Source organism: Abramis brama, assembly GCF_963993115.1.
Source record: "Abramis brama genome assembly, chromosome: 22".
NCBI classification, from domain to species: domain Eukaryota; kingdom Metazoa; phylum Chordata; class Actinopteri; order Cypriniformes; family Leuciscidae; genus Abramis; species Abramis brama.
In genome coordinates, this window is record NC_139984.1 from 28,734,806 (window position 1) to 28,758,874 (window position 24,069).

The following is a 24,069-nucleotide window of genomic DNA, read 5'->3' on the forward strand; positions in this document are numbered from 1 at the left end:
TATTTCAATTTTTAAAAAGTATTTTATGAATAGTTGAAGTTTTAGTTTAGGTTAACAATAACATAACTTTAACAGGATAGTATTTTTAGTTTTAATTTTAGTTTAAGTTATATTAATTTTATTAAGTGCTTTTGTGATTTTTATTAGTTTTTCTAAGTATTTCTGTGTAGATTTCTTTTATTTTATTTCAGTTTTAGTTTTAGCAATTTTAGTACTTAAACTTTTCCAAGGCAACTAATATTTTTCATCTAATGTTTATAATTTATTTTATTTCACCTTTATTTCAATTAACGAAAATGATTTTAATTGTTTTAGTTTTCATAACCACACATGATTAGATATTACTATTAAAACTATAAAATGAAAATTTTAATTCTTAAAACGGATTTTATTTATTTGTAATGTATAAGAAAAAAGTGAAAAACAGCAAAAGAATGTCAGATGATGTAATAATTAGCCACACGCTATAATACAATTTAAACCATTAAATCTCCATACCAATAAAAAGAGCAAAGTTAAAGGCGCACTGTGTGATTTTTAGCGGCATCTAGTGGTGAGGTTGCGAATTGCACCCAACAGAAGTTACGGTGGCCGACAGGAAGTGATGTCGTCGTCTGAGACAGCAGAGAGTCGCCAGTTAAGCAATGAGGTTTCTATACAAAGATAAATTAAGAAATTAGGTTTACTTAATTATTCAGTAAAACATAACGGTTCATTATGTAAGGTCTTTATACACCAGTGAAAACATAGTTATGTATATGATATTGCATTTCTGTCAACAGATCCTCCTAAATATTACACAATCCACCTTTAAAACAATATGAAAAAGGACAAATACCAAACATCATGATTATAAGTTCAAACGTGTGAATTATGATTTTATATAATTCACACTATGAGTTGCAAGCATCACTGTTATTATATTGCTCTTGGTTAAGGTTAGTGATTTGAACAAACACCTAACTCTAAGTATTAAACTTCAGAGTGCATATACCTCACTATTTGTGTTCCAGACATTATTATTCCTCAAATCACGTGTCTTGTTGATATAAATGACTTACAGATGTATTTGCCTTGTGTTTGTGTAACTGCACATCATCAGACCAGCAGCAGAGGCAGGAGGTCAGCGAGAGGCAGCGCAGGGTCACCATCTCCATCTCCATGGCTCCGCCCATCATGCCCAGTTACCCGTCGCCCCGCGCCCACAGGACACGCCAGCAGAGAGAGAGACACCTGACCACGGTAAACATCTGCCCTGCAGAACCATGTGCTGTTGCTGCAGACCTGAGCTATCGTGGGAGTTCATGTAGACGGTGTGATGATGATGATGATGATAGTGTGTCTGTGTGTTTAGGAAAGGACAGAGAGAGACATAGAAACTCAGACAACACAAACACAGGTAAACACACGCCTGTGTGTCACGCAAAACCGACACGCCGCACTGCATGGAGATTAATGTTTTAGCTAAATCAGTCCACCATTGTTGTCCTTTATTTGTGTATGTTTTCCTTCAAATATCCCCTTGTGAAAAAGAAGTAGGCTAAACTTTAGTATGCTTTTTTAGTGCTTATTGTGGAACTAATACACTTTAAAAGCATATGATGGTTTAAAGCAAACATGTGAGACAAAGTATGAAATACTTTGAAAATAAAATAAATTGACACCTCGTTTCAATTCACCATTCATATCAAAATGGTGTCAGAAACATAACCTAACCCTGCTTTGTTATATAGCAGATTTCAGCATTGGAGTGTAATGCAGTCACTCCTACTAGTCACCTTGGCGGTTTAACATTTATAAGCTATATAATATACACATTTTTGTCAAAAATATAGATTTTTCGATACATATCGATATTGAAATATATATGGAACTCTTCCAATACTCATTTTCCATAGATACACGATAACAGCTGCGCTTTCTTTCTCTCTCTCGTCAGCGAATTACACACAAACCCGCCTCCCCTCACTCACTCGATTGATTTGCTCCGGCTGAAGATTGTTGGTGTTGCAGGGCTTGAATTTCGGCGGGTTTTGTGCGTATTGTGCATAATTTTACTCATTCCTGCAGATTTTGTGCTCACACTCAAAGTGCGGCACATAAAGCCTCCTCTCAGCACTAAATTGAGTTATTTTTTTACTGCTTATTGCGCTTAAACAGTCAAATACACACACAAAATAATGTCAAAATGCTGTTCTTGGCAAGTGTTCACACAAACACAGTCAGTTATGTTTTAAGTGAATGTAAACAGTTGAGAAAGAAACGCATGTGTATCAGTATAATGGATCCGTGCGTCAGGTCTTAAAGTGACAGCAGCCTAATATTCCTGCTGCCAAATTATGAGATAATATTAAAAATATCTATATGGCAGTTTTTTCCCCATGGTATCGATGTCAAAATTGTGGCCAGTGAAAATGCTAAGAGGCTGGTAACTTTGGAAACCATTAGCCACAGTGGCTGGTGAGCAAAAAAGTTAATGTCAAGCCCTGTGTAGCCTTACTAAACAAATTACGAAATAATATGAAACAATACTTTTCATTGTTCTCCACTTAAACCAGGAGCCAAACCCTTAGTAGCAAAAAATAAATAAAAATAGTGATAGGCGAAACACTCTTCCAATGTTTTACCGCTATGAACCCATGAACCATATGATTTTATGTATGATTTTTTCTTCTGCTGAACATGAAAGAAGATATATTAAAGAATATGGGTAACCAAACAGTTGCTGGTCCCCATTGACTTCCATAGTATGGAAAAAGATATATACAATGGAAGTCAATGGGGAACAGAAACTGTTTGGTTACCCATATTCTTTAAAATATATTCTTTTAAGCTCCACAGAACAAAGAAAATCATACAGGTTTAAAACAACTTTATTTTTGGGTGAACTATCCCTTTAAGAAACCGTCCTGAAAGTGCATTGGCTTCTCTCTTTTAGTACACTTAATTTTATTTCATTAATATTATATTATCTGCAAGTATAGTTCTTTTAAAATATTATTTTAACATATAAAGAGCACTAAAAGTGCACATTGAGCACACTTCTTTTTTAAGAAGGGTCATATACTTTGTGAAGCATGTCATCAACATGTTCCTTACAGCAATAGAGTATGTTCATAAAGTCATGATGGTTCTAGAGATTATTAATTCATTTTTCAGTCTCATAGTTTGCATATTGTGACTCATTGTGAATAAAGCAGAAGCAGATAAATGACTATATTAGCCAGGTTGCCAGCTCATTTTTTTTTTTTTTTTAAGTGGTCATTTTAATTGAATGATTATTTAATATTTATTTTGATCCAGCTGATCTGAAAGCAGGGAGCATCTCTCTGGATGTCGTGCTGTAAGGACGTTATTTGTATACCAGGCCGGTCATTATGAAAATAACTCCTCTTTTGCAGCCAACCATGCAGCCGTGAGGACAAACAACATTCATTTCTTTGTTTAACATTGTATGATAACAACACTATTTATTTCAGGATGTTTTAACAGACGTCAGCTGTGTTGGATTATGTATATCTTTACTTACTACACTGTGATCTAACCATCAGATGATTACACGATTCCATCTTGTCCATGTTCATTTGACTTGTTTTTCACATACATATTGCTGATCGCTTTGGATCTATAGAGTGCTGAAGTATTTTTGTAGGCCAACCTGTGAGTTTGCATCACACTGTTTCCCTCGACAAAAACACTGTAGGATTTTTCCTTTGGATTATTGCAGTAAATAAGCTCTGTTACCAACAAAAGTTTATGATTTATCATTGTGATAATCTTCACAAATGAACACATCTTTTATGAAGTTCGAAGCCTAAATACAATCTCCAGAAGTAAGAAGCTAAATGTAAGCTATAATTGAACACTAAAGTCACGTCACCATCACTAAACCGCATTTTTCAAGACAAGTAAAAGCTTCGAAAAATCGCAAGATGTATTTAATGTCGTAGAATAAAACGTGAATATATCTTGAGCTTGATTGAACCACAGACCTTATTTCCGGGTTTTGGCCTACAAAAATACGTCATCACTCTGTGTTGCACTGGGTAGTCCCGCCCACTGTCAATTCTGATTGGTCCAAAATCTTGCTCAACATGACTGCATATTAAACAGCAAGTTTTTATTTGCTGTGACCTAAAAGTTAAAAGTGAAATGCATTGCACCTGTTTAGGACACATACTCTCCATCCTACATAGTGTGCAAGAATATAATTAATGAGTCTCAAATTATAGTATGTTGAAAATAGTATGCTAATTTTTGTGATGAATGGGCAAATACTTCTTGAACCAAACTGCACCGTGCAAGCATGTACTTTTCCATCACCAGCAGAGCTTACTTTTAGTGCAACACTACTGTATATATGTATGCGAATCGGGACGCAGCTGGTGTTATAAAAGTTTCAGTACTGCAGATGACTTCTTAATTATATATAATCACCTACATCTATATCATCACGTCATGTTTTGACAAGCACAATGAGTCACGGGTGTTCTGTTAGTTTGAGTGACTGTAACAGTTTTGCAGAAGCATCTGCACCAGATTGTGATTCCCTCATTTCTGTGTTCATATTCATCCTCATATTCATGTCCATCTTTGTGTTTGTTTGTGTGTGTTGTAGTTCCAAAGCACCCGGTCCTCCTCCCCTACTGAGTGTTGTCATTTTTCCCCATGGAGCAGAAAGGTATTTTACCCCCAAACGTCTCCTATATCCTACTTTCACGCTGTTTTACATCCCTAATCAAATCATAATCATGAGGCCAAAACTGCTTCCAGATCAGATCCTTTGACAAAAATAAGACAGGTTTTTAACATTTATGAGCTTTAATATAGATGTTTAATCAGATATCATTAACTTCTGAATGAAAACCAAATCTTAACAGGGCTCTTTGTGTTTTATCTAACATCTATCGTTCTTTAAAACTTCTCTTCTGATGCTACTACCATCTGTAGTTCCAGAACGCCTGACCTAACATCTGGATATGCCAACGTCAAAATAATCTCCTGTGCATGTGTGTGCATGTCTGAATGAAAGAAAATGGGTGTAGACCAGTGTCAGAAACTTATTAAGGGGGTAATTGATTTTAGGGGGCATTTTACAAAAATATGAAGAAGCAAAAATGTTTTCAACATTGATAATGCTTCTTGAGCATCAAATCATATTAGAATGATTTCTGAAGGATCATGTGACTCTGAAGATTGGAGTAATGATGCTGAAAATTCAGCTTTGATCACTGGAATAAATTACATTTTAAAATATATTCAAATAGAAATGTAATAATATTTCATATTTTTTAATGATAGTGTATTTTTTCCGAAGCATATAAAAGAACTCCTCATGTCTTCCATTTATGTCAAATACTTCAAATGATTGCATAATATAACCACATCTCAATGTTTACTTTGTTTTATAGATTTTTATCTATACAATTTAACTCAGAATTAGCTGTAAATAATTCACAAAAAAAATTGTTACACAATAAATGCACTTCTAGAGTGCATTTTAGATAATTGGCCAAATAAAATCATTAAAATAATCGAATTATATTTTTGCACATCTGAATATTTTTGAATGACCTTTATTATATACTGTATCTACAGTTTCTGCACTGACTTTAAATACTCAAATAAAAACCAAATCTCTCTAAAATTCACTACAAAGGTATTATAACCCTGGTATAAAACAAGTAATCAGGCTTGACATGAACACCCGCCATTTCCCCAAATGTGGTGTATTTCAGCAGTGGCGTTTAATGCAGTCACTTCTACTAGCCACTTTGGCAGGTTTAATTACAATTTATACATTTTTCAATTGTAGTCTTTTAAAAAGGCATCTGAAATAATAAACTGAGTGCAATGTAATGTTGTCAAAAATATAGATTTGACAAAAAAAAAAATAATAATAATTGAAAATATATGTCTGAAACGCTTCCAATACTTATGTCCCGCAGAATAGATACAAGATACCAGCTGCGTTTTCTCTCTCTCTCATCTCTCGGACAGCGAGTGACACACAAACCCGCCTCCCCTCACTCACTTTCGGCGTAGGATTGTACATATTGCGCATAATTTTACTCATTCCCACAGATAGTGTGATCACACCCTAAGTGAAGCACATAAAGCTGCCTCTCAGTACTAAATCGAGTACTTTTTTGCTGCTTATTGCATTTTGAACAGTCAAATACACTCTAAATAATGTCAAAATGCCGGTCTTGGCAAGTATTTTACGTAAACACAGATGTTAAGTGAACATAAACAGTTGAGAAATAAAACGCATATGGTCTTAAAGTGACAGCAGCCTAATATTCCTGCTGCCAAATGCAGATAATATTAAAAATATCTATATGGCTGTTTTTCCCATGGTATCGATGTCAAAATTGTGGCCAGTGAAAATGCTGAGTGGCTGGTAACTTTGGAAACCACTAGCCACAGTGGCTGGTGAGCAAAAAAGTTAATGTCAAGCCCTGCTAGTAATGCTATAAATCAAAATTTGCACCGACTAATAAAACATTGTCCTTCTCATACCCTCTCCAGCATTATGCTCCAGAAAACAGTATGTGAGGAATGTCTTCCGGGACACACGCGCACACACACACACACACACACACACACACACACACACACACACGCACACACACACACACACACACACACACACACACACACTCACACACACACACACGGAAGTGCGCTAGTCTGAGGTTTCCTATAATGACAGGGTTTCCAGTGTAGAGCTGCTGTCTGACTGCATGTGTGTGTCTGTGGCAGAAAAATATAATTGCCCATCAACTCCCCGCACTGTGGCTTACCCACAAACCCCTGCCTGAGGTGCCTGACTCCAAGATACATGCTTTAGGGAGTGAACAAGAGAACAGAGGCACTCCATCATGACTTCCCTTTTGAAATTTTGTCTTTGATTCACATCTATCTTTTCTGATAAATTTTAAGGCATATGCAGCATCCAAAATTAATGCAAGTAAAAAAAGCCTATGTTCAGATCTATGATGTGTCAGTTTGATTTACAGGCTGGTAACGTGGAACTGCAACATAATGCATGCTTCTTCTAAGTCGAATGATAAAAACAATAATCTGACCCTGATCGACGAATACATTATTGAGCAACAAAATATTTGAGCATCAAATCATCATATTAGAATGATTTCTGAAGGATCATGTGACTCTGAAGACTGGAGTAATGATGCTGAAAATTCAGCTTTGATCACAGGAATAAATTACATTTGACAATATATTCAAATAGAAAGCAGTTATTTAAAATTGTAATAATATTTTACTGTATTTTTAATCAAATAAATGTAGAGCAAAAGAGACTTCTTTTAAAAACATATAAAAAAAAAAATATTCGAAACCTTTGACCAGTATTGTACTTATTTATTTATTTTTACTATTTTTTTAATCGCTTGCCATTGGAAGATTGCCAAAATGTAAACATTGGACCCTAAACATAGATCTTGTAGACCTACTATAACTTTCACTTTCTCAAGTTTCCTCACGCTCCATCTTTCTTTTCTGGCCTCGAACTTCATGAATGGCATTCTTTCATTCCCCTGATGTCTCGTTTCTTTGCTAATCAAAATAGCTCTTTTGAACGCGAGCCAGATGGAGAAATCAAACCGTCACATTTGGCTCATTCCCAGCCCCCTACTTTCCCTCTTCTCCTGCTCGTTTTGGCTCCATACCCTCCTTTTCTCCTTTTCTTTTTTCTGCTTTGATCCCATGCTTTCCAATACTCCACTTCACCCCTTGCCCCTCATTTCAGCGCCGGCAAACAAAAAGGCCATAAACTCCCTTTGATTCTGTCCGTCTGTTTTTGTGCCTCTTCCCTCTTTCTTTCCTCCTCCTCCTATGGTTTTGGGAGAAGTTTCCGTGGGTAACACTTTTTTTTGGCTGCTGTTTAATGTGAGATCCTCATTGGGCGGCTGGGAAAGCGACACACATAGACTCAATATCACAGCTCTCTTTAACACTGCACGTTCATATGTGGCTGGGTGACAGCCCTAAACACTTCAAACCTTTTTACGCTCTGTAAACTCCACAAGGTAAGTTTGTACAGTAGCTTTAACTCTTTAGATTAGCTGCAAAGTTAACTATCTGACAGGATTTTAGTAAGTGTACTTCAGCTGGTGCAGTGGATGACAGCTGAAAAGTTGGGAATTGAACACTGAAGTGTTGTGTTGCATGCTTCATGTAGATATGTGTCTTGGGTTGTTTAACTTTTTCCTGAAACTGTTGCACACAAATGCATCTTCATTGTCATTTGCATGTGTCAATGCTTCTTTATGTAGCATGTAGCTTTTGTAACAAAAAATCTAAATGTTCTACAATTTTAAGTGTTATTCCTCTGTTTCACAGACTTCATGAAATCAAAATAGGATTTTTGTTGCTTTTAGTTTATGTCAGTTAGCATTGAAGCATTCTAAAGCAAGTTAAAAGTGAACTTTTAGCAGATATACACAAATAAAAAATTACAGTCTTCTTTTCCAGGAAATATGGACCAAAAGTATCCAACTTTTAAATATTGCTATAGCCACTTACTAGCAAAAAGATGCTAGCGGATTATGACTGACATAAATAAAGACCATTGGCTATTTAAAAAAATTCTGTCATTAATTACTCACCCTCATGTCTTTCTAAATCCATAAGACTTTCGTTCATCTTCGGAACACAAATGAAGATCTTTTAATGAAATCTGAGAGCTTTCTGTCCCTCCATTGACAGCCTAAGCAACTACCGCTTTCAAGCCCCAGAAAGGTAGTAAAGACGTCATTAAAGTAATCCATGTGACACCAGTGGTTTCACCTCAATTTTATGAAGCGACGCGAGTGCTTTGGTTGCGCAAAACAATTTACCAAAATATTAATCTCCAATGTGCGTTCATGCAACAATGTCCACTCTCGCAGCAACACAACACGCATGGGAGATTAATGTTTTGTGAATAAAGTGTGTTTTTTTATGCAAAGGACTTCATAAAATTTAGGTTAAACCACTGGAGTCACATGGATTACTTGAAAAATTTATTTACTACCTTTCTTTGGCTTGAAAGTGGTAGTTGCGTAGGCTGTCAATGGAGGGGACAGAAAGCTCTCAGATTTAATCGAAAGATCTTCATTTGTGTTCTAAAGATGACTGAAAGTCTTACGGGTTTGAAATGACATGAGGGTGAGTAATTAATGAAATCATTTTTGGTTAAACAAACCCTTTAACTGCTCTAATCAACTGAATTCATGGGGTCTTGAAGTTCACCGCAACACTGGAAACATCATTCATTTGATAGACACATTCAACCTCAGAAACCTCATTCTGATATTCTTTGCCGTAATGTTCTTCTAGGTTGCTCCTCCTGTCGATTCGGATTCAGAGGCAGTGGGTCTGGGCCACTGGCCGAAGTGCCCGATCCCAAACGTGCCCTCAACGCTGGACAAACAGACAAACTGGGCTGGAATCTTACCATTACCCACCCCAGAAGAGAAGATGAAGACGGAGTCTGGAGTCATCACCTCATGCATCGTTCCCATTAACGTAACAGGTAAATGCCAGTGTTTCAATTAGTGTTTGCTAGTGATAATGCATGCTGAGTCAGAACTGAGTCTGACACTTAAATGGTTGTTCATAGCAGTTATAAAGGAAAGTTTAAATTAAAGAAAAGCTACTTTCATTATATTATTGGTCAACTACATATGGCTCAAGTCTGGTGAAGTTGTCACTACTGAAGGAGAACTTTGGTCCATTAGGATCTAGTGATGTTGTAAAAGTGTGCAAATTTAGTATGTAAAGAGCAATGATAATAACAAATAATGTCAGGAGCTTGTGTCCCAATTCTTGATTAAGGGTGTGTTCACACTTGTAGTTCGGGTTCTCTTGGTCCTTTTTTAATCCCTGTATCAGATCAGAAATGACAAGATATTGACTTTTACCTGCCTATATGTTTGCTGTGATAGTTTTGCTAGTGCTAACATAACTCAGGAACAGTATATGTTGCATCTCATAACTAAATGCATATGAAAGCATGAACATCTTGACCAAAGTTCTCCTCTGGCATCAATGAACAGAAGGATCACCTTGTGAGAACGCTGAATTTTGCGTGTATTGTTTTCAGAGGAGGGCGCCAACGCTACTTCCCCCTCAGCGATATCAGCTTTGCTAAGTGAGAGATCTTTTACATGTCCATTAAGTTTCCCTCTTCAGTCTCAGTGCCACTTCATTCCCTAACCATCACCATTTAGAACAACATGTAGAGAGAGAGAGAGAGAGAGAGAGAGAGCAAAGGGTTTGGCATCTTAGCTTTATAAACACTCTCATTTTGGCTGTTGTTTCTTCTTAATTTAATGCAAAAAGCAGTTACGGAAATTGATTATTCACATTACTAGCTCATGCTACTATAAGTTGGCGTTAAGTGGCCATTAATTTAATAAATAAAAGGTTAGTAGTTCTGAAACATAGATGGATAAAGTAAACGGGTGATTTTTCCAGTTAGGGGAACTTTTAAAACTGTTTTAAAAGTGTAAAATATAATTGCTTTAAACTTTTGCCATTTTAGACTTTTAGACCATTTGCTAGTTGAAGGTTAAACAAGGCCATGATCAGATCTTCTTTATTCCATGGCATGTGATAAATGTTTTAACATAGATGAAACATGGTTTGAAGAAGTTTCATTTTCAACTTGTCAGAAGTGCCCAAACTGAAGAATCACCCAAATCCATTAAAAATTAGACACACTGGAAAGTAGGCTAAAATCTGCAAGTCATAAAATTTGAAACAAAAAAGTTCTTAGTTGTCTTGGTTACTTTCTTTGTGCCAGGTAATGCAAAGAGTCAAGAAAGCGTTTTGTGCATGCTAATCAGTTGCATTAGAATTACAAAGAGGCCGAATATATCTACTCCAGGCTTGACTGGAACAGGACTTTTGCAGTGCGTGTCAGCATGGATTGAATCAAAGACAGTGTCGACTGGAAATTGCACATCACAGGCGCAGTGGTGTAATTGGTGCTCAAAGGGCCAAGCCTGCAATCACATGAGAGTCATGATGCATGACACTGGACAAACATCCAAACAAATAAAGCTTCAAATACAGAGAACCGCAGCATGTTGCAGTCTAGAGAGTAAGGCTGGGGTCGGGTAGGACAGATATACTCCCATTTTCAACCCTGGTTGTTTTCTGTTCTGACGTCCTGAATATGTCGCTCCTTTCACCTTGCATGGCATTGCGTATTGTTGTCTGATGTATTTTTGTGTCAGTTAAAATATTTTAACATGACTGAAACCATCTTTTTTTGTTACATTTATGATTTTATAATACATACATGCATTTTTTTTTCTTCTGAGATTTTAAACTTGCATAATGATGCATAACATGCAGAAATGTAGATTTGTTTATGTGATATGTTAAAGTACTGTTATATACTGTAAAATATTATAAACATAAAAAGTATTACATTTATAATATATATAATATGTTAAATATATTCAAGAATTTATTGTTAAAGAAATAATTATATTAATTTATAAATGTGTTAATTTAATAATTATTAAAATAAAAAATAAAAAAATGAGTGTGAGAAACATGGTATGGAGAAGTAAAAAAAAAAAAGTGGCTTGCTCCCAACACCCTCTCACATGTCTGTTGCTCTTTGCAGGGGTTGGGTTCGACAGAGAGGCCAGTGTGCGCTGCTCACTAGTCCATTCGCAGTCAGTTCTTCAACGGCGGAGGAAGCTAAGGAGACGGAAAACGATCACTGGCATTCCCAGACGAGTGCAGCAGGATTTGGGTGTGTGAAGCATTCTCCTATCACTCTTTTTGTTTTCATTACTTGTTTATTAATTGTATTTAAATGTGATAATAGTAAATGTCATAAAAATAAAATGTATTACTAAAACCATCTTTCATCACTTTTTAGATTCTGACGAGTCTCCAGTGGCCAGAGAACGTACTGTGATAGTCCACACCAACCCTGAACTTTGCCAAGAGGATCTCACGCTCTCTCGCCTCATCACTAAGGACTCTGGTTGCCAGACAGAAGAATTGCTGATTGTTGGGGCTGCACCCTCACGTAGACGGATCAGAGCACAAAGGGGGCAGGGCGTGACTGTGTCACTGTCCCATTCCACGGGGAACATATCTTCTCTGCCTGACAACTCTGACACAATGTTCACCGCCTCAGTAGGCTCCCGTCTGCGTTCCCGAAGCCTCCCGCGTGAGGGAGGGCGACTGGTGGATGAAGGTCATGATGACAGTGATGAGGATGATGATGAGGATGAGGAAGAACTGTCCCCGTTTGAGGCAGAGGACTTCCTACCAGTCCCAGGGGAACATATTTTAAAAGATGATGAAGAAAGCACTGATGACCAGGCAATCCCAGAGGGCCAGCATAACAGTTTGAAATTCAAGCAACATGCTGGAACTACAGAGCATGACTGGATGGAGAGGGGTCGATCCCGTCTGCCTCGTAAAGCTGACATGGGTAGCTGTGAGATTTCGTCAAGTTCTGATACGTTCAGTAGCCCCATTCACTCCGTTTCCAACGCTGGTGTGCTGACTAGCCAGATGGACCACAAGGAAGATCACCAGTCCTCGAGTGGCAACTGGAGTGGTAGTAGTTCTACATGTCCCTCCCAGACATCAGAGACCATTCCACCTGCAGCCTCACCCCCACTCACCGGATCATCCCACTGTGATTCAGAGCTATCGTTGAATGCAGCTACTAATGCTAATGATGATTCCACAGGCTTCATTATTGATCCTTATCCTGGAGACCGATCGCAAGGCTTCCGTAGCCATAGGACAGGTTCATTCACTTCCACTGCAACTGACATGCTTGATGATGCTGGAGTCAGCACTGCCAGTGAGGGTGAGTGGAGCTATCCCCTCTACAGGCACAACATGCCTTGTCAGCCTGACTTCAGTCCTGAGCACTCTAGGGCAGAGAACATCCTAGAATGTCCCAGTTTTGCTAGCATAGCCACTTTTGAAAGTTTAACAGAAAGGCCACCTTCTGAAAAGGCAGACACCGCCTCACACTATTCTGTAGATGCAGAGGGCTACTATACCTCCATGCACTTTGACTGTGGTCTTAAAGGTAGCAAAAGCTTCACTTATAACTATGCATCTGTAGACCAGCAGCAGGCAGAATATGGACATCAAACAAACACACTTGGGAGAAATAGTCTCTCTCTAAGGAAACCAAAGGTGAAGCCATCCCCGCCAAAACGTAGCTCATCCTTGAGGACAATAAGCAGCCATGTTGGACCTCCTACTGACAAGAACGAACCAAAGATTGCTGGTGGTCAGAACAAATCAACGTCTTCCAGGGAGAGAACTCAGCATGTGGGATTAAACGGAGGCTCCTCGAGTCAGCTGGAGAGTGAGGAGCCACTGGGGGCTTGGGGTATTGAGAGTTCTACAGAGATTCCAGAAGTTGCTTTGTTTGGCTCCACAGAAACACATTCCTTCAAGGATGAGGGAGCTGTCCAGTCAGACTATGCAGATCTCTGGCTTCTTAATGACTTGAAATCCAATGATCCTTACAGATCATTGTCAAATTCCAGCACAGCTACGGGTACCACTGTCATTGAATGCATTAAATCACAGGAGAGCTCAGAATCCCAGACTTCCCAGTCAGGATCGAGGGCCACCACTCCTTCACTACCATCGGTGGAAAGCGAGTTTAGATTGCCTTCACCAGAAAAGCTGGTGGGTCTAGCATCACCTTCCAGTGGCTACTCAAGCCAGTCGGAGACACCAACATCTTCTCTTCCATCGGCTTTCTTCCCGAACGCTCACCCAATGTCCCCTCCTGGTGGCAAGAGGAAACCCAAAGTCCCAGAAAGGAAGTCCTCACTTGCTTCTTTGCAGCAGTACTCATCCAAAAGGGACCTTGAATTGCCTATCATTCCTCCCACCCACCTTAACCTAAGTGCCCTTCCCAATGTCAGCAAGCCTTCAATTCACAAAAAACAGATGCACATCCTGCACCAGAGCAAACACAAGGCAGCAGCTTCAGCAGAAACCAAGCGTGAGAGTCTTTCAAGTGATGAGCTGGCAATCACTAGTCCTTTGGCCATCACTCCTACAGTTCTTCGTTCAGTTCAGCTACGTTCAGTTGGCAAATCTGGAGAAGGGAGCTACGATCGACTTAGCACTGATACTGCCACTAGGCCTAAGTGTCCCACTGTGACTATCATCACCCCACCTACTCACAATAAACCCCATGAAACTAGGAAACCTCCACCCTATAGACCCCTTCTCACAGAACCTTCCTCTCAGGACAATTGTGAATCACTGTTTACCCCAGTAGATGGACTAGCTGGTAAGAATATAGCAAACCATTTTGGTGCAAGAAATAGATATGACCGATTAGCCCCATCCCCTCTTTGGAGCATGACTGCTTTTAAGGCCCAGTCTGATGAGGAGAACATGGATGAACTGACATTGGAGAATTCTCAAGAAGTTGCAGAAAAGGTGAGCACCTCAAATAGTTTCTTTCCCCAGAGTAGTCTGGAAGTAGAGCAAAACCAGCCATTGAGATCTGAGCCAAACGAGGGAAGCCCTGGTCAGAATGGTCTAGCAAAGAGGTCAGATATTCTTGACCAAGTGCCTGAAATTGTCAAGCAAAGATCAGAGACATTGCAAGCTTTTCCAATTAGCGGTGCTGGAGAAGAATCTGTAACATCAGGTGTTCCAACCAGAAGTGCCTCACAGGAACATGTAGAGGAAGGGTCAACACCAGACACAGAAGACTATTTTAGCAGAGGTATGTTTGTGTAATCTTTCCATTACTATGTAAACTAGCTGCCATGTTCCTTAATATTGCATACATTTTGAATTGGAATGAGTTTCAGAGTTTCTATTTCAGAGTCCACACCAAGCGATCCAACAGTGTCCCCTCTGACAGACGAATCCAAATCTGAGGATGATAGCGTTTTTCTTTCACCAAGTAAAAGTCGCACAACAGAGGATCTCTTTGCCATGATTCATAGGTGTGTTTCAAGTTTGGTATATTTTTTGATGATCAGAAAAAAATATTAACTCTTTCCGCGCCAGCGTTTTTGAAAAACGTTGCTTGCCAGCACCAGCACTTTTGATCATTTTCACAAAAGTTTCATGGCCCCCAGTATATTTTGTTGTATAAATATCTCAACTTACAATTTATCAAAAGAAACAGAACCTCTGCTTTTAAACAAAAACCTGTTTTATTCTAGCTCCATGTATTCTTTTTTATCAATACTTGAATTTGGGAAAGTTTGATTAGAAAAAAGCAACATTTTGAGCAAAAAGCTGAGAAAATCAAATTCAGAACAATGATCAAAACATATTATGGAGTAGATCAAGTCCATCAACTCCCCTAATGCTTTCACAGTCCTATAGCTTGTCCTGGGTCGACATTTCATGCGGTAACAATAGGCAGTTTTGATGTATATGCTGTTTATTGTCGACGATTGTGTTATTTTATGCATCTGCTTACATACGCTATTGCTTGTTTCTACTTCATCTTCGCTTGTGTTTTGATCTGGAGATTCTGTACTCTTTCAGAAGATGCCTAATAGCGCCCCCTACCGTACAACAGTGAAAACACAGAAAGCCGGAAAATTCTGTCAATGGCGGGGAGAGTGAAAAATCCCAAAATTCTTATTGTCTCTTATTTTTGTTTTTCCATCTCAGGTCAAAACGAAAAATGCTGGGCAGGAAAGATTCTGGAGAATCAGTGCGGAGCCGTTTAGCCATTGTCACTGGGAATGGCTCTGCAATTAATCCTGCAACTTCGCCAAGCACCCCGAACGTGCCTGCAAGTCCATCTATTCAAACTCAGCGAACCCCGGGTCCAATTTATAGGAGTGCCAAAAAGTCCAGTACCTCAAATGAAGAGTTCAAATTGCTGCTGTTGAAAAAGGGAAGTCGGTCCGACTCCAGTTATCGCATGTCAGCTACGGAGATCCTAAAGAGCCCAATTGCGCCCAAAAGCCCTGGTGAGCTCCTGATGGAGGGTTCTAGACCACTTGAGGAGCCACTTTCTCCTTTACAACAGCAGTTTCCAGAGGGAAATCATGAGCAAATCCACAGCCCCTTTCCAAAATCATATGCTGAGGGCTTCTCCACAAAAGCTTTTCCCACATCTGCCTCATCTAGACAAGGCCGGTCAAGGATGCCACCAGCTGCAAATAGTAGCCGCTACAGTACACGCAGTCGGCTGTACACTGCTCCCATGCAGGCCATATCAGAAGGGGAAACAGAAAACTCAGATGGAAGCCCACACGATGACCGTTCCTCCTGAAAAATGCATCTTAGAATTTGAGCATCAACTAAGTCTAGACACAATCTTTGATATTAAGTCAATAATGCTGGGCTCTTGGCATACTATATTTTTTAAGCATCTGTTCTTAAGAAGACCGTAAACCATAGACAAACTACATAGTGTCTGTACCCTTTTGTATCAAAAAGAACAAATCATTCTGATGATGGTTTCAGTGGTGGTGTTCCAATAACTTCCATGAGCATATTTATTTTATGTAAATGCTTTGTTTGTGTACCATGCATTTGAGAATGAGAGTGGAGAAAACTACATGCTAAAAATCCATCACTTTGTAATTATTCACGGATGCTTTCTGTCACAGACATTTAGCATTGTCTAGAAACAGTACTGTACAGGGGTAACTGTGAAAATGGGTCCAGAAGATGTTAAAAGAAGGGAAAATCTTTCTTGTACCTTAAACACATACTGTTTATGGCAAACAGCTTGGGACAATCAAAGAGTGGCCTTTTGTATAGATAGCTGTAGCATAAATGGGCTAAGTACTTCTGAGTTAGCCAGCAACTGGATCTTATTGGGCAAGAGATGTAGCTGAGTTGGATTATCCTGATGGCCAACCACTATTTTGCACTTCTTTTGGTACTGAGAAAATATCAGACATTTTTGAGAAATCGTTTAAAATGCCACAAAAGAAAAAGTGACATAAAAATAAATATCTACAAATAGAATAGGATTTTTTGAAATGTATTTTAATGAGATTTACGATCTGGAAAATTGTCCCTTTTGGCATTTTTAAGATACTGAAAGACTTTTAATGCGACAACTAATTTTAAAGCAATTGAATGATTCTTCCCTTCCATTCAATATTTATATTTTTTAAGCAAATTTCTTAAAAAATAAATAAATACATCAACCCATTGTTTCTATATCAATGAATTGATCTAAGAAAAACAACAACAGCTACAACACGGGCACTAGATGTATTCTGTGAATACCGTACCAATTGTAAAGTGACGTTTTTGGTTATTGATCACTGACCCACAAAGCAGGACAAATACTGTGCAAGCTTTTTACAGCCAACTTGAAATTATGCCTCTACCGCAGTGGTTGTAGCTTTTATATATTTCACTTTAATAGATCGACTTAACTGCATGCAATAAAACTTCAGAGCGGAGCCGATATTGGTACATAATTTTTTTGAGAGCATCAATGAATTTGCATCATCATTATGTCAAATATGATCTGTTTTTGTCCTAATATATCAGATCGAAACACTGTTGACAATCTTTTTCAAAGACATTTATATGTAGTAAAATGGACTGGCAGAATAACGTGTAGAAGGACAAGTAGAAGTTTGTAGAAGTGTGTAGTGAAAGTGCTTTTGGTCAGGAGGCTTTTGCAGTTTGTGTTGCTTTGGGTTTGAATTTGAGATGTTGAGAGGGCAATGAGGAAAGTTACTAGAAGGACTTTAAGTTGGGTATCGACACTGATGGAAAACAAGTAGCACAGACAATAAAAAAAATATCCAAAGAAAGACTACAGAGATGTAGAGTCACGTCAGACTGAGACAGAGCAAGTCTGCAGTAAGAGGGGTTTGCGTCTTAAAGTCATACATAGACAATATTTCTTTGCTGGATCAGTAAATCTGTGTGTATGAGGATGTGCTGAAAATGGTGCGAATCAAAGAAGAGAGGTTGTAAAAAAGATTGAACGTGGATTTGCACTACTGTTTTGGTTATCGTTTTTTAAATCAGTTTCCAAGACTCACCTCATGCTTTTCATTTTGGTACGAAAGTGTAAGAGTTAACTAGTGTCTATGAAATATTGGGCTTTTATCAATTCATGCCTGCAGATTTATTTATGGACTTTTTCTTTCAGAGGTTAAGCTTTATTGGGAAAACACTGGTTTTAAAAGAGATTAATCTAACACAGAAAATAAAACCACTTATAAATAATATAAAAAATACTAATGACATAAGCTACCGTGTTAATGAACCGTTGAAACCTAATGATGTCCAGTGGTGTATTTGGCATTTCTCTCCTTTGTACCATTGACCGCCTGGTGTTTTTGCGACTTACCTTGCTATTGGTGTCTTTGGATCATTTACAGGACCAAGTATTTGAGCTGTCTTCTGCTATTTGATCACTAACAGCTACCCGCAACTATCTAGCTTTAGGTAAAGATGTTATACAAAGGGAAAAACACAACTACAAATCTAAGCAATCTTAAGACTTCCATCACTATCCATCTCTAAGACAGAGGTAAACGATTTTGTAAGCTACCATTCCAACAATGTAAAGTCTAACCTTAAAATTTGCACTGATGTAGTATGTTTGTGAAGGTTTTCACATTGTCTATTGCTGTACCTAAGGCTATTTAAACAGGAATAGTTAACACAATCAGTTATGAGTTGAGAACAAAAAAAAATCTAATATTGTTAAAGCATGCTTGGTGAATGGTAACATGCAAAGATTTGTGTACCAAAGGATTTCAGAGTTGGACAAACACTGTACTGAACACACAGTTATGTGACGTCTCTCCTGGTACTCGACTGAAGTCTTCAAGCAACTAATGTTTTTTTTTTCTTTTTTTGTACACATTTGTAAATATAATACCTTTTAAAATTGTTTCCAGGGTGTTTCTTATGTAAAATGTTTTCAAAGTTTACATTAATTATAAGCCTTTGTATATTTTTGATCTGTGCAACACTTTTGAGTCTTGTATTTATTTTTTAGTAAACTTTGTGGAAAGTCCCATTGTAAAATGTCTCGAAAACCGTTTGCCAGCTTGTCTGGCTGTTTAGTAAATGTGCATAGAAGAGGCCAATAAATGTGACTGCTTTAAACACCTAAACACGTCTATGTGTGTGTGTGTGTGTGTGTGTGTGTAAATGTTCATTTATCAAGACAGGTGAATATGCTGAATTAAATGAAGTCTGGTAAATCATGACACATTTAAACAGTTCATTTAAAACTCAAAAATGCAGTGGTTTCAAAAGTGAGTTCGAGATGTTGTGCCTTTTGTTAATGAAGTGTTAAGAAGCTGCTCTTACATGCCCCACTTTGACAGGTGTGTTTGTAGTTTTCAGTTTTGAAACTTTTTACTACATGTTTTAGTTGTGTGTGAGCCTTGTAACCCACTAATGAGTTAATTCATGTGGTTTTGGTCAATTAGTAAAGACAGGTGTTACAGGTTACACCCTCGGCTCGAGGCGCACCAGTGATGGAGAAAGAATTTTAATGTGTAACCTTGCAGGAACACTTAAAGTCTTTATATATAATGCATTATACAAGTATTTTAATGCATTAATTATGCCTTGTAATGCAATGCATGGTCTCTCGAATAATTCTAAACACAGTTATAATACTTATGTATTCATTGTACACACCTTTAGAAACTAATGCATTAAAATGACAAACCACCAATTTCAGATGTAACAAGGAATCTGCATATAATGCATTTTAACTTTGATTACAATTATTTATGAAAGGATATAATGCACTATAGCATTAATTATGAACACCTTTATAATGCATTATAGATAGTGTTACCACTTTAAGTGTAAAAGTATTGAAGGAATGAGTATGACTATTGATAGTATGATTTGTGTGACCAAAAAAACCAAAACAACGGGAGTTATTTTGTTTTTGCGTTTATTGTTTGGTACAGGTCTACCAGCAGAGGCTAACTTCAAACCCAAACCTTTTGTTCAAGTGGAACGAATATTGCCCATAAGTATAACATCTTATACAAGAACATAATTTAAATGTGACAGTGAAACATTCACACTCCCTCTAAAAATCCATGATAATATGCACCTTGAAAAGCACCATGAGTTGTGTAGGTTAAGACAAGGCTGAAGCCTCAGTGTAGTTATCAATGTCTTGAGAATGTAGATGTTTGTGCTCACTAGATGAAGTCAAGGTTTCTCAGCGGTCTTTGACCAAGATGTCTGCGACTCCATGCACCTGAGTGAGCTGAGGACAGTCAAGTGTTGCCAGAAGCTTCTGTGAGCCGGAGCGTTTGGGAACTAATGTCTCTGTCAGACACATTGTGGCTTGGCCTGTGATATCACTGAGAGAAAGGATGAAAGATAGTTATTTGATAGTGGCCAGGTGATGGTCATCCTCACTTTTCATAAAATAGTATGAAAAATTTGTTACATAATTTATCAGCATATTGCGTAGTTGCTGGATAAATACCTTAACCAACTTTAGTGTTTTGTTCTTCCCTCATATTTAAAAAATATAAAATATTTTCCTCATATTTTGAGGGTTTAATTGAACTTTTACGGTCATTAAAATCAAATATCCTCTACTGACATCACCTTTGGCCACTAATGTATATTGGTAGTTAGTAAAAAAAAAAAAAAAAAAATCATTTAAATATCAATAATTGACTTTGGTGAACTAATTCACAAAAATGAATAAAACTTCGGAAACCATTTTTTTGCTATTGAAGTTTAAATCAGAGAAACCAGTAAAACATTATGTCTTAATACTGTTAGGATTGTAAAACTAATCTTATTTAGAAAACTGATTTTTCTTAAATTTAGTAAAATAAATGAAGGTGACGTAGTGTGTGCTTTCTATTGTAATAATAGTACATTATGCATAATTACAAGTAACTAACCTTAAACCTAACTCTATAGTAAGTACATGTAGTTCATTAATATTACGAGTAAGTACAATGTGTAACCTAACCTTTATTTTTTTAAAGGGGTGGTGTAATGCCCTTTTCACAAGATGTAAAATAAGTCTCTGATGTCCCCAGAGTGTGTGTGTGTGAAGTTTTAGCTCAAAATACACCACAGATATTTTTATACAGCATGTTAAAGTTGTCACTGTTTGAGGGTGAGCAAAAACACACCGTTTTTGTGTCTGTCCCTTTAAATGCAAATGAGCTGCTGCTCCCGGCTCAGGGGGCGGAGCTTCAAGAGCTTGTGTTATTTTATCTCACACAGACATGCACTGAAAATTTCAAAAACTTTCAGCCTTTTATGTTCAAACCGGAGTCAGACCAAAGATGGAGAGACTCAAGAAGAAGTGACAACATGTAGAAGCAACAGGACATTTCTGAATGGTTAGTTAATGAATTTATGCAGCTTATGTGTAGTTATCTTCTAGTCATTGATTAGCATATTCTGTCTTGATAATCTATAAATTGTGTTCCGGGGGCGGGGTTTATGTAAATTCTAGGGTTGGTGATGTCACTAACCCTGGAGGAATGTCGTGTAGTCTCTACCAGCCGTTTGTTGTAGTCCTTAAAAAGTGATTTCTTTAAAAGCAAATATCTCCCTTTGCTTTAAACTTTGAGTGTTGTAACTTTGCAGATGTTGTTTATGCTCAAACAGCAACATTACACACTAACTAAAGTTAAAAAAGTGAAATCATAATCAACCACCCCCTTTTTTTTACCGGTAAAATCATTGTGAACATTCATTGTTAAAAACACTTCATCAGAAAACAGTTTGGTTCAGTCATTGCAAATGAACGTCTTATTACCCGTAGTGAATGGTTTTGACATGCTGCATTCCCAGCCCCTCGATCCGGATTATGACGTTCTTCAGCACACGGGGCAGTGGGTTCTGGAATTTGATCTTGACTTCCAGCTCTCTGCCCACTACAGCATCACATACAGGCTGAAAGAGAATATCACACACACACAAGCCGCATTAATGCAACATAGCCTGCTGGGTAATGTTATCAGCGGGTGGAGTCACTTAAACTCACAGCGATGATGAGGTCTGGTGTGCGCAGTCTGAAGCTGAACTGTTTGGCCAGAGTTTGTCTGGTCTCAGTGACCCGTCCCGAGAGAGTGAGCATCAGAGCCGACTGACCTATCAGCTTCTCCTTATAGTCCTCATAGTGCAGGGTCCACTCCAGAGACCGCACTACACAGCCAAAACATTCATGACACTCCAAATACACATCAACATTTAAAATGGACTATATTAATAAGAACAATTGGTTACAATACCATATCAGTTATTGAATTACATTGGATTTGTCTTATTTACAAGTTCTATACCAGTTATTTTATTTTAGTATTATTTATAGGTCTATACTATTATAGAATTTATTACTTTAATTATTTTTGTATAAGTAATTTGTGTTTTAAAATATTTTTATATAGGTTAAATTAACTGTTATTGCAATTGTAGTTTTAGTAATTTTAGTACTTAAATTTTGAGAATTATTTCAGTTAATTTTCATTTAAGTTTTTTATGTTTATCTAATATTTATATTGTATTAACACAATGGTAACATTAATGGTAATTGTATTGTATTAATTTAGTAAAGTGTTACCATATTAATAATAATAATAACAATATTTGGTCACAAGTACCATATGAATTATTGAATTAAAATGAATTAAAATATAATTAATTTGGTTTCATCTTATTTACAAGTAGACAACAATACCAGTGTTAGTTTAGTATTATTAACATACTTCTATAGTATTTACTGTTTTTAATTAGCTCATATTTTTATATTTTCTGTTTTTAAATTAATTTTAAAAAGTTTTGTTGTGTGCTTTTGTCCTTATATTTTTGTTTGTTTGTTTGTTTGATTGATAAGTTTTTCATCTAATATTTATATTTTATTATTAATAATGATAATAACATTTAGTTACTAGTATGATCTGGGTTATTGAATTAAATGGAATGTTAGTAGAATTAAAAAGGTTAAGTCCTATTTTAGTACAACACTCTACCAGTGTTACTTTAGTATTATTTACATACTATTATAGTATGTATTAATATTTGTAATATTTAATAATTACGATTTTTTATTTTAAGTTCTTTGTTGTGGTTTTTCTTTGATATTATTTATATATTCACAGTAAGTTATCCAGCTTTAATTGAGTGTTATTGCAGTTGTAGTTTAGTACTTCAGTTTAAAAAAACTGAAAATATATTAAAGTCATCCAAAGTCATTCAAACAAGTTTAAGTTTTAGTAATTGTTGTGTGCCTTTTCATTGTTATTGTTTTGTTTATTTTTTTACATTTCTATAGCTTTAATTCAGTGTTATTGTAGTTGTAATTTAGTGTTTCATCTAGTATTTATGTTTCAACTTAATTTCAATTACCAAAAAATGACTAACAATTGTTCAGTATCACAAATGTCTCATGTGTCGTTCTGCTGATAAGATCATCATCTCTCACCCTCATGGGGCTTGAGCTCAACGCTGGTCCGGCCCTTCTTCAGGACGATCTTGTTGGCCGTCACCTGGCTGTAGAGGTCAACACTGCGAGGAGCGCTGCTGTTGTTCTTCAGAAGGATGGACAGCTCAGCATCCTGACCAACACATGGTCCATCACCCTGCATGGACACGTCAACAGTCACTTCACTGGCACTGGTGGGAGAGTAGACGGATCGCTTGGAGCCGAAGCTACAGGCCGTTTCCACAGCGGTGCGCTCCTCCGCCGAACCTGATCAATGACGTGGAAACGAGAGGGCAGGGATCATTATAAGCACATTTAAAGTCCCTCTGTGGTGAAAATAAAGTTTTTAATGTTGTTTATTTGTCTATGTGGTGTTTTTAATATGCTTTAAAACAAACCATGTGCAAATTCATCAGTCATGTTACTAAATGTTACAATAGTTTTTGAATTTTAACAATGCTTTATTTTAGTGCTGTCAAATCAAATAATCATGATTAATCACATCTAACATAAAAGTTTGTAAATACATATATATATATATATATATATATATATATATATATATATATATACACATTGTATACACACACACACACATGTAAAACTTTAAATATATATATATATATATACATACACAAGTTTTA

The 24,069-nt window shown here is 37.1% G+C and overlaps 2 protein-coding genes across 5 annotated transcripts in view; one reads left to right on the plus strand and one right to left on the minus strand.

Annotated features, from left to right (window-relative positions):
* Positions 1 to 19,103, plus strand: part of nhsa (Nance-Horan syndrome a (congenital cataracts and dental anomalies)) — a 98,916-nt gene extending 79,813 nt beyond the window's left edge. The window contains exons 3-11 of one of the 4 annotated variants that reach the window (XM_084098885.1): positions 1,103 to 1,242; positions 1,355 to 1,399; positions 4,619 to 4,681; positions 9,346 to 9,541; positions 10,112 to 10,159; positions 11,648 to 11,779; positions 11,909 to 14,761; positions 14,864 to 14,987; positions 15,670 to 19,103. In XM_084098885.1, coding sequence (XP_083955011.1) covers positions 1,103 to 1,242; positions 1,355 to 1,399; positions 4,619 to 4,681; positions 9,346 to 9,541; positions 10,112 to 10,159; positions 11,648 to 11,779; positions 11,909 to 14,761; positions 14,864 to 14,987; positions 15,670 to 16,279 — 4,211 coding nt within the window. In that variant the 3' untranslated portion in view covers positions 16,280 to 19,103. The remainder of the gene's footprint in view (positions 1 to 1,102; positions 1,243 to 1,354; positions 1,400 to 4,618; positions 4,682 to 9,345; positions 9,542 to 10,111; positions 10,160 to 11,647; positions 11,780 to 11,908; positions 14,762 to 14,863; positions 14,988 to 15,669) is intronic. The other 3 variants (XM_084098887.1, XM_084098888.1, XM_084098886.1) reach the window with 3 other exon arrangements.
* Positions 19,104 to 20,106: 1,003 nt separating this feature from the next.
* The window catches only part of LOC311073177 (uncharacterized protein), a gene marked incomplete at its 5' end in the record, with an annotated part of 30,345 nt that continues 26,382 nt past the window's right edge, over positions 20,107 to 24,069 (minus strand). Inside the window, 4 exons of the mRNA XM_084098659.1 lie at positions 20,107 to 20,330; positions 21,761 to 21,897; positions 21,989 to 22,149; positions 23,426 to 23,692. Of these exons, the coding sequence (XP_083954785.1) occupies positions 20,186 to 20,330; positions 21,761 to 21,897; positions 21,989 to 22,149; positions 23,426 to 23,692 (710 nt within the window). The 3' untranslated portion in view covers positions 20,107 to 20,185. The remainder of the gene's footprint in view (positions 20,331 to 21,760; positions 21,898 to 21,988; positions 22,150 to 23,425; positions 23,693 to 24,069) is intronic.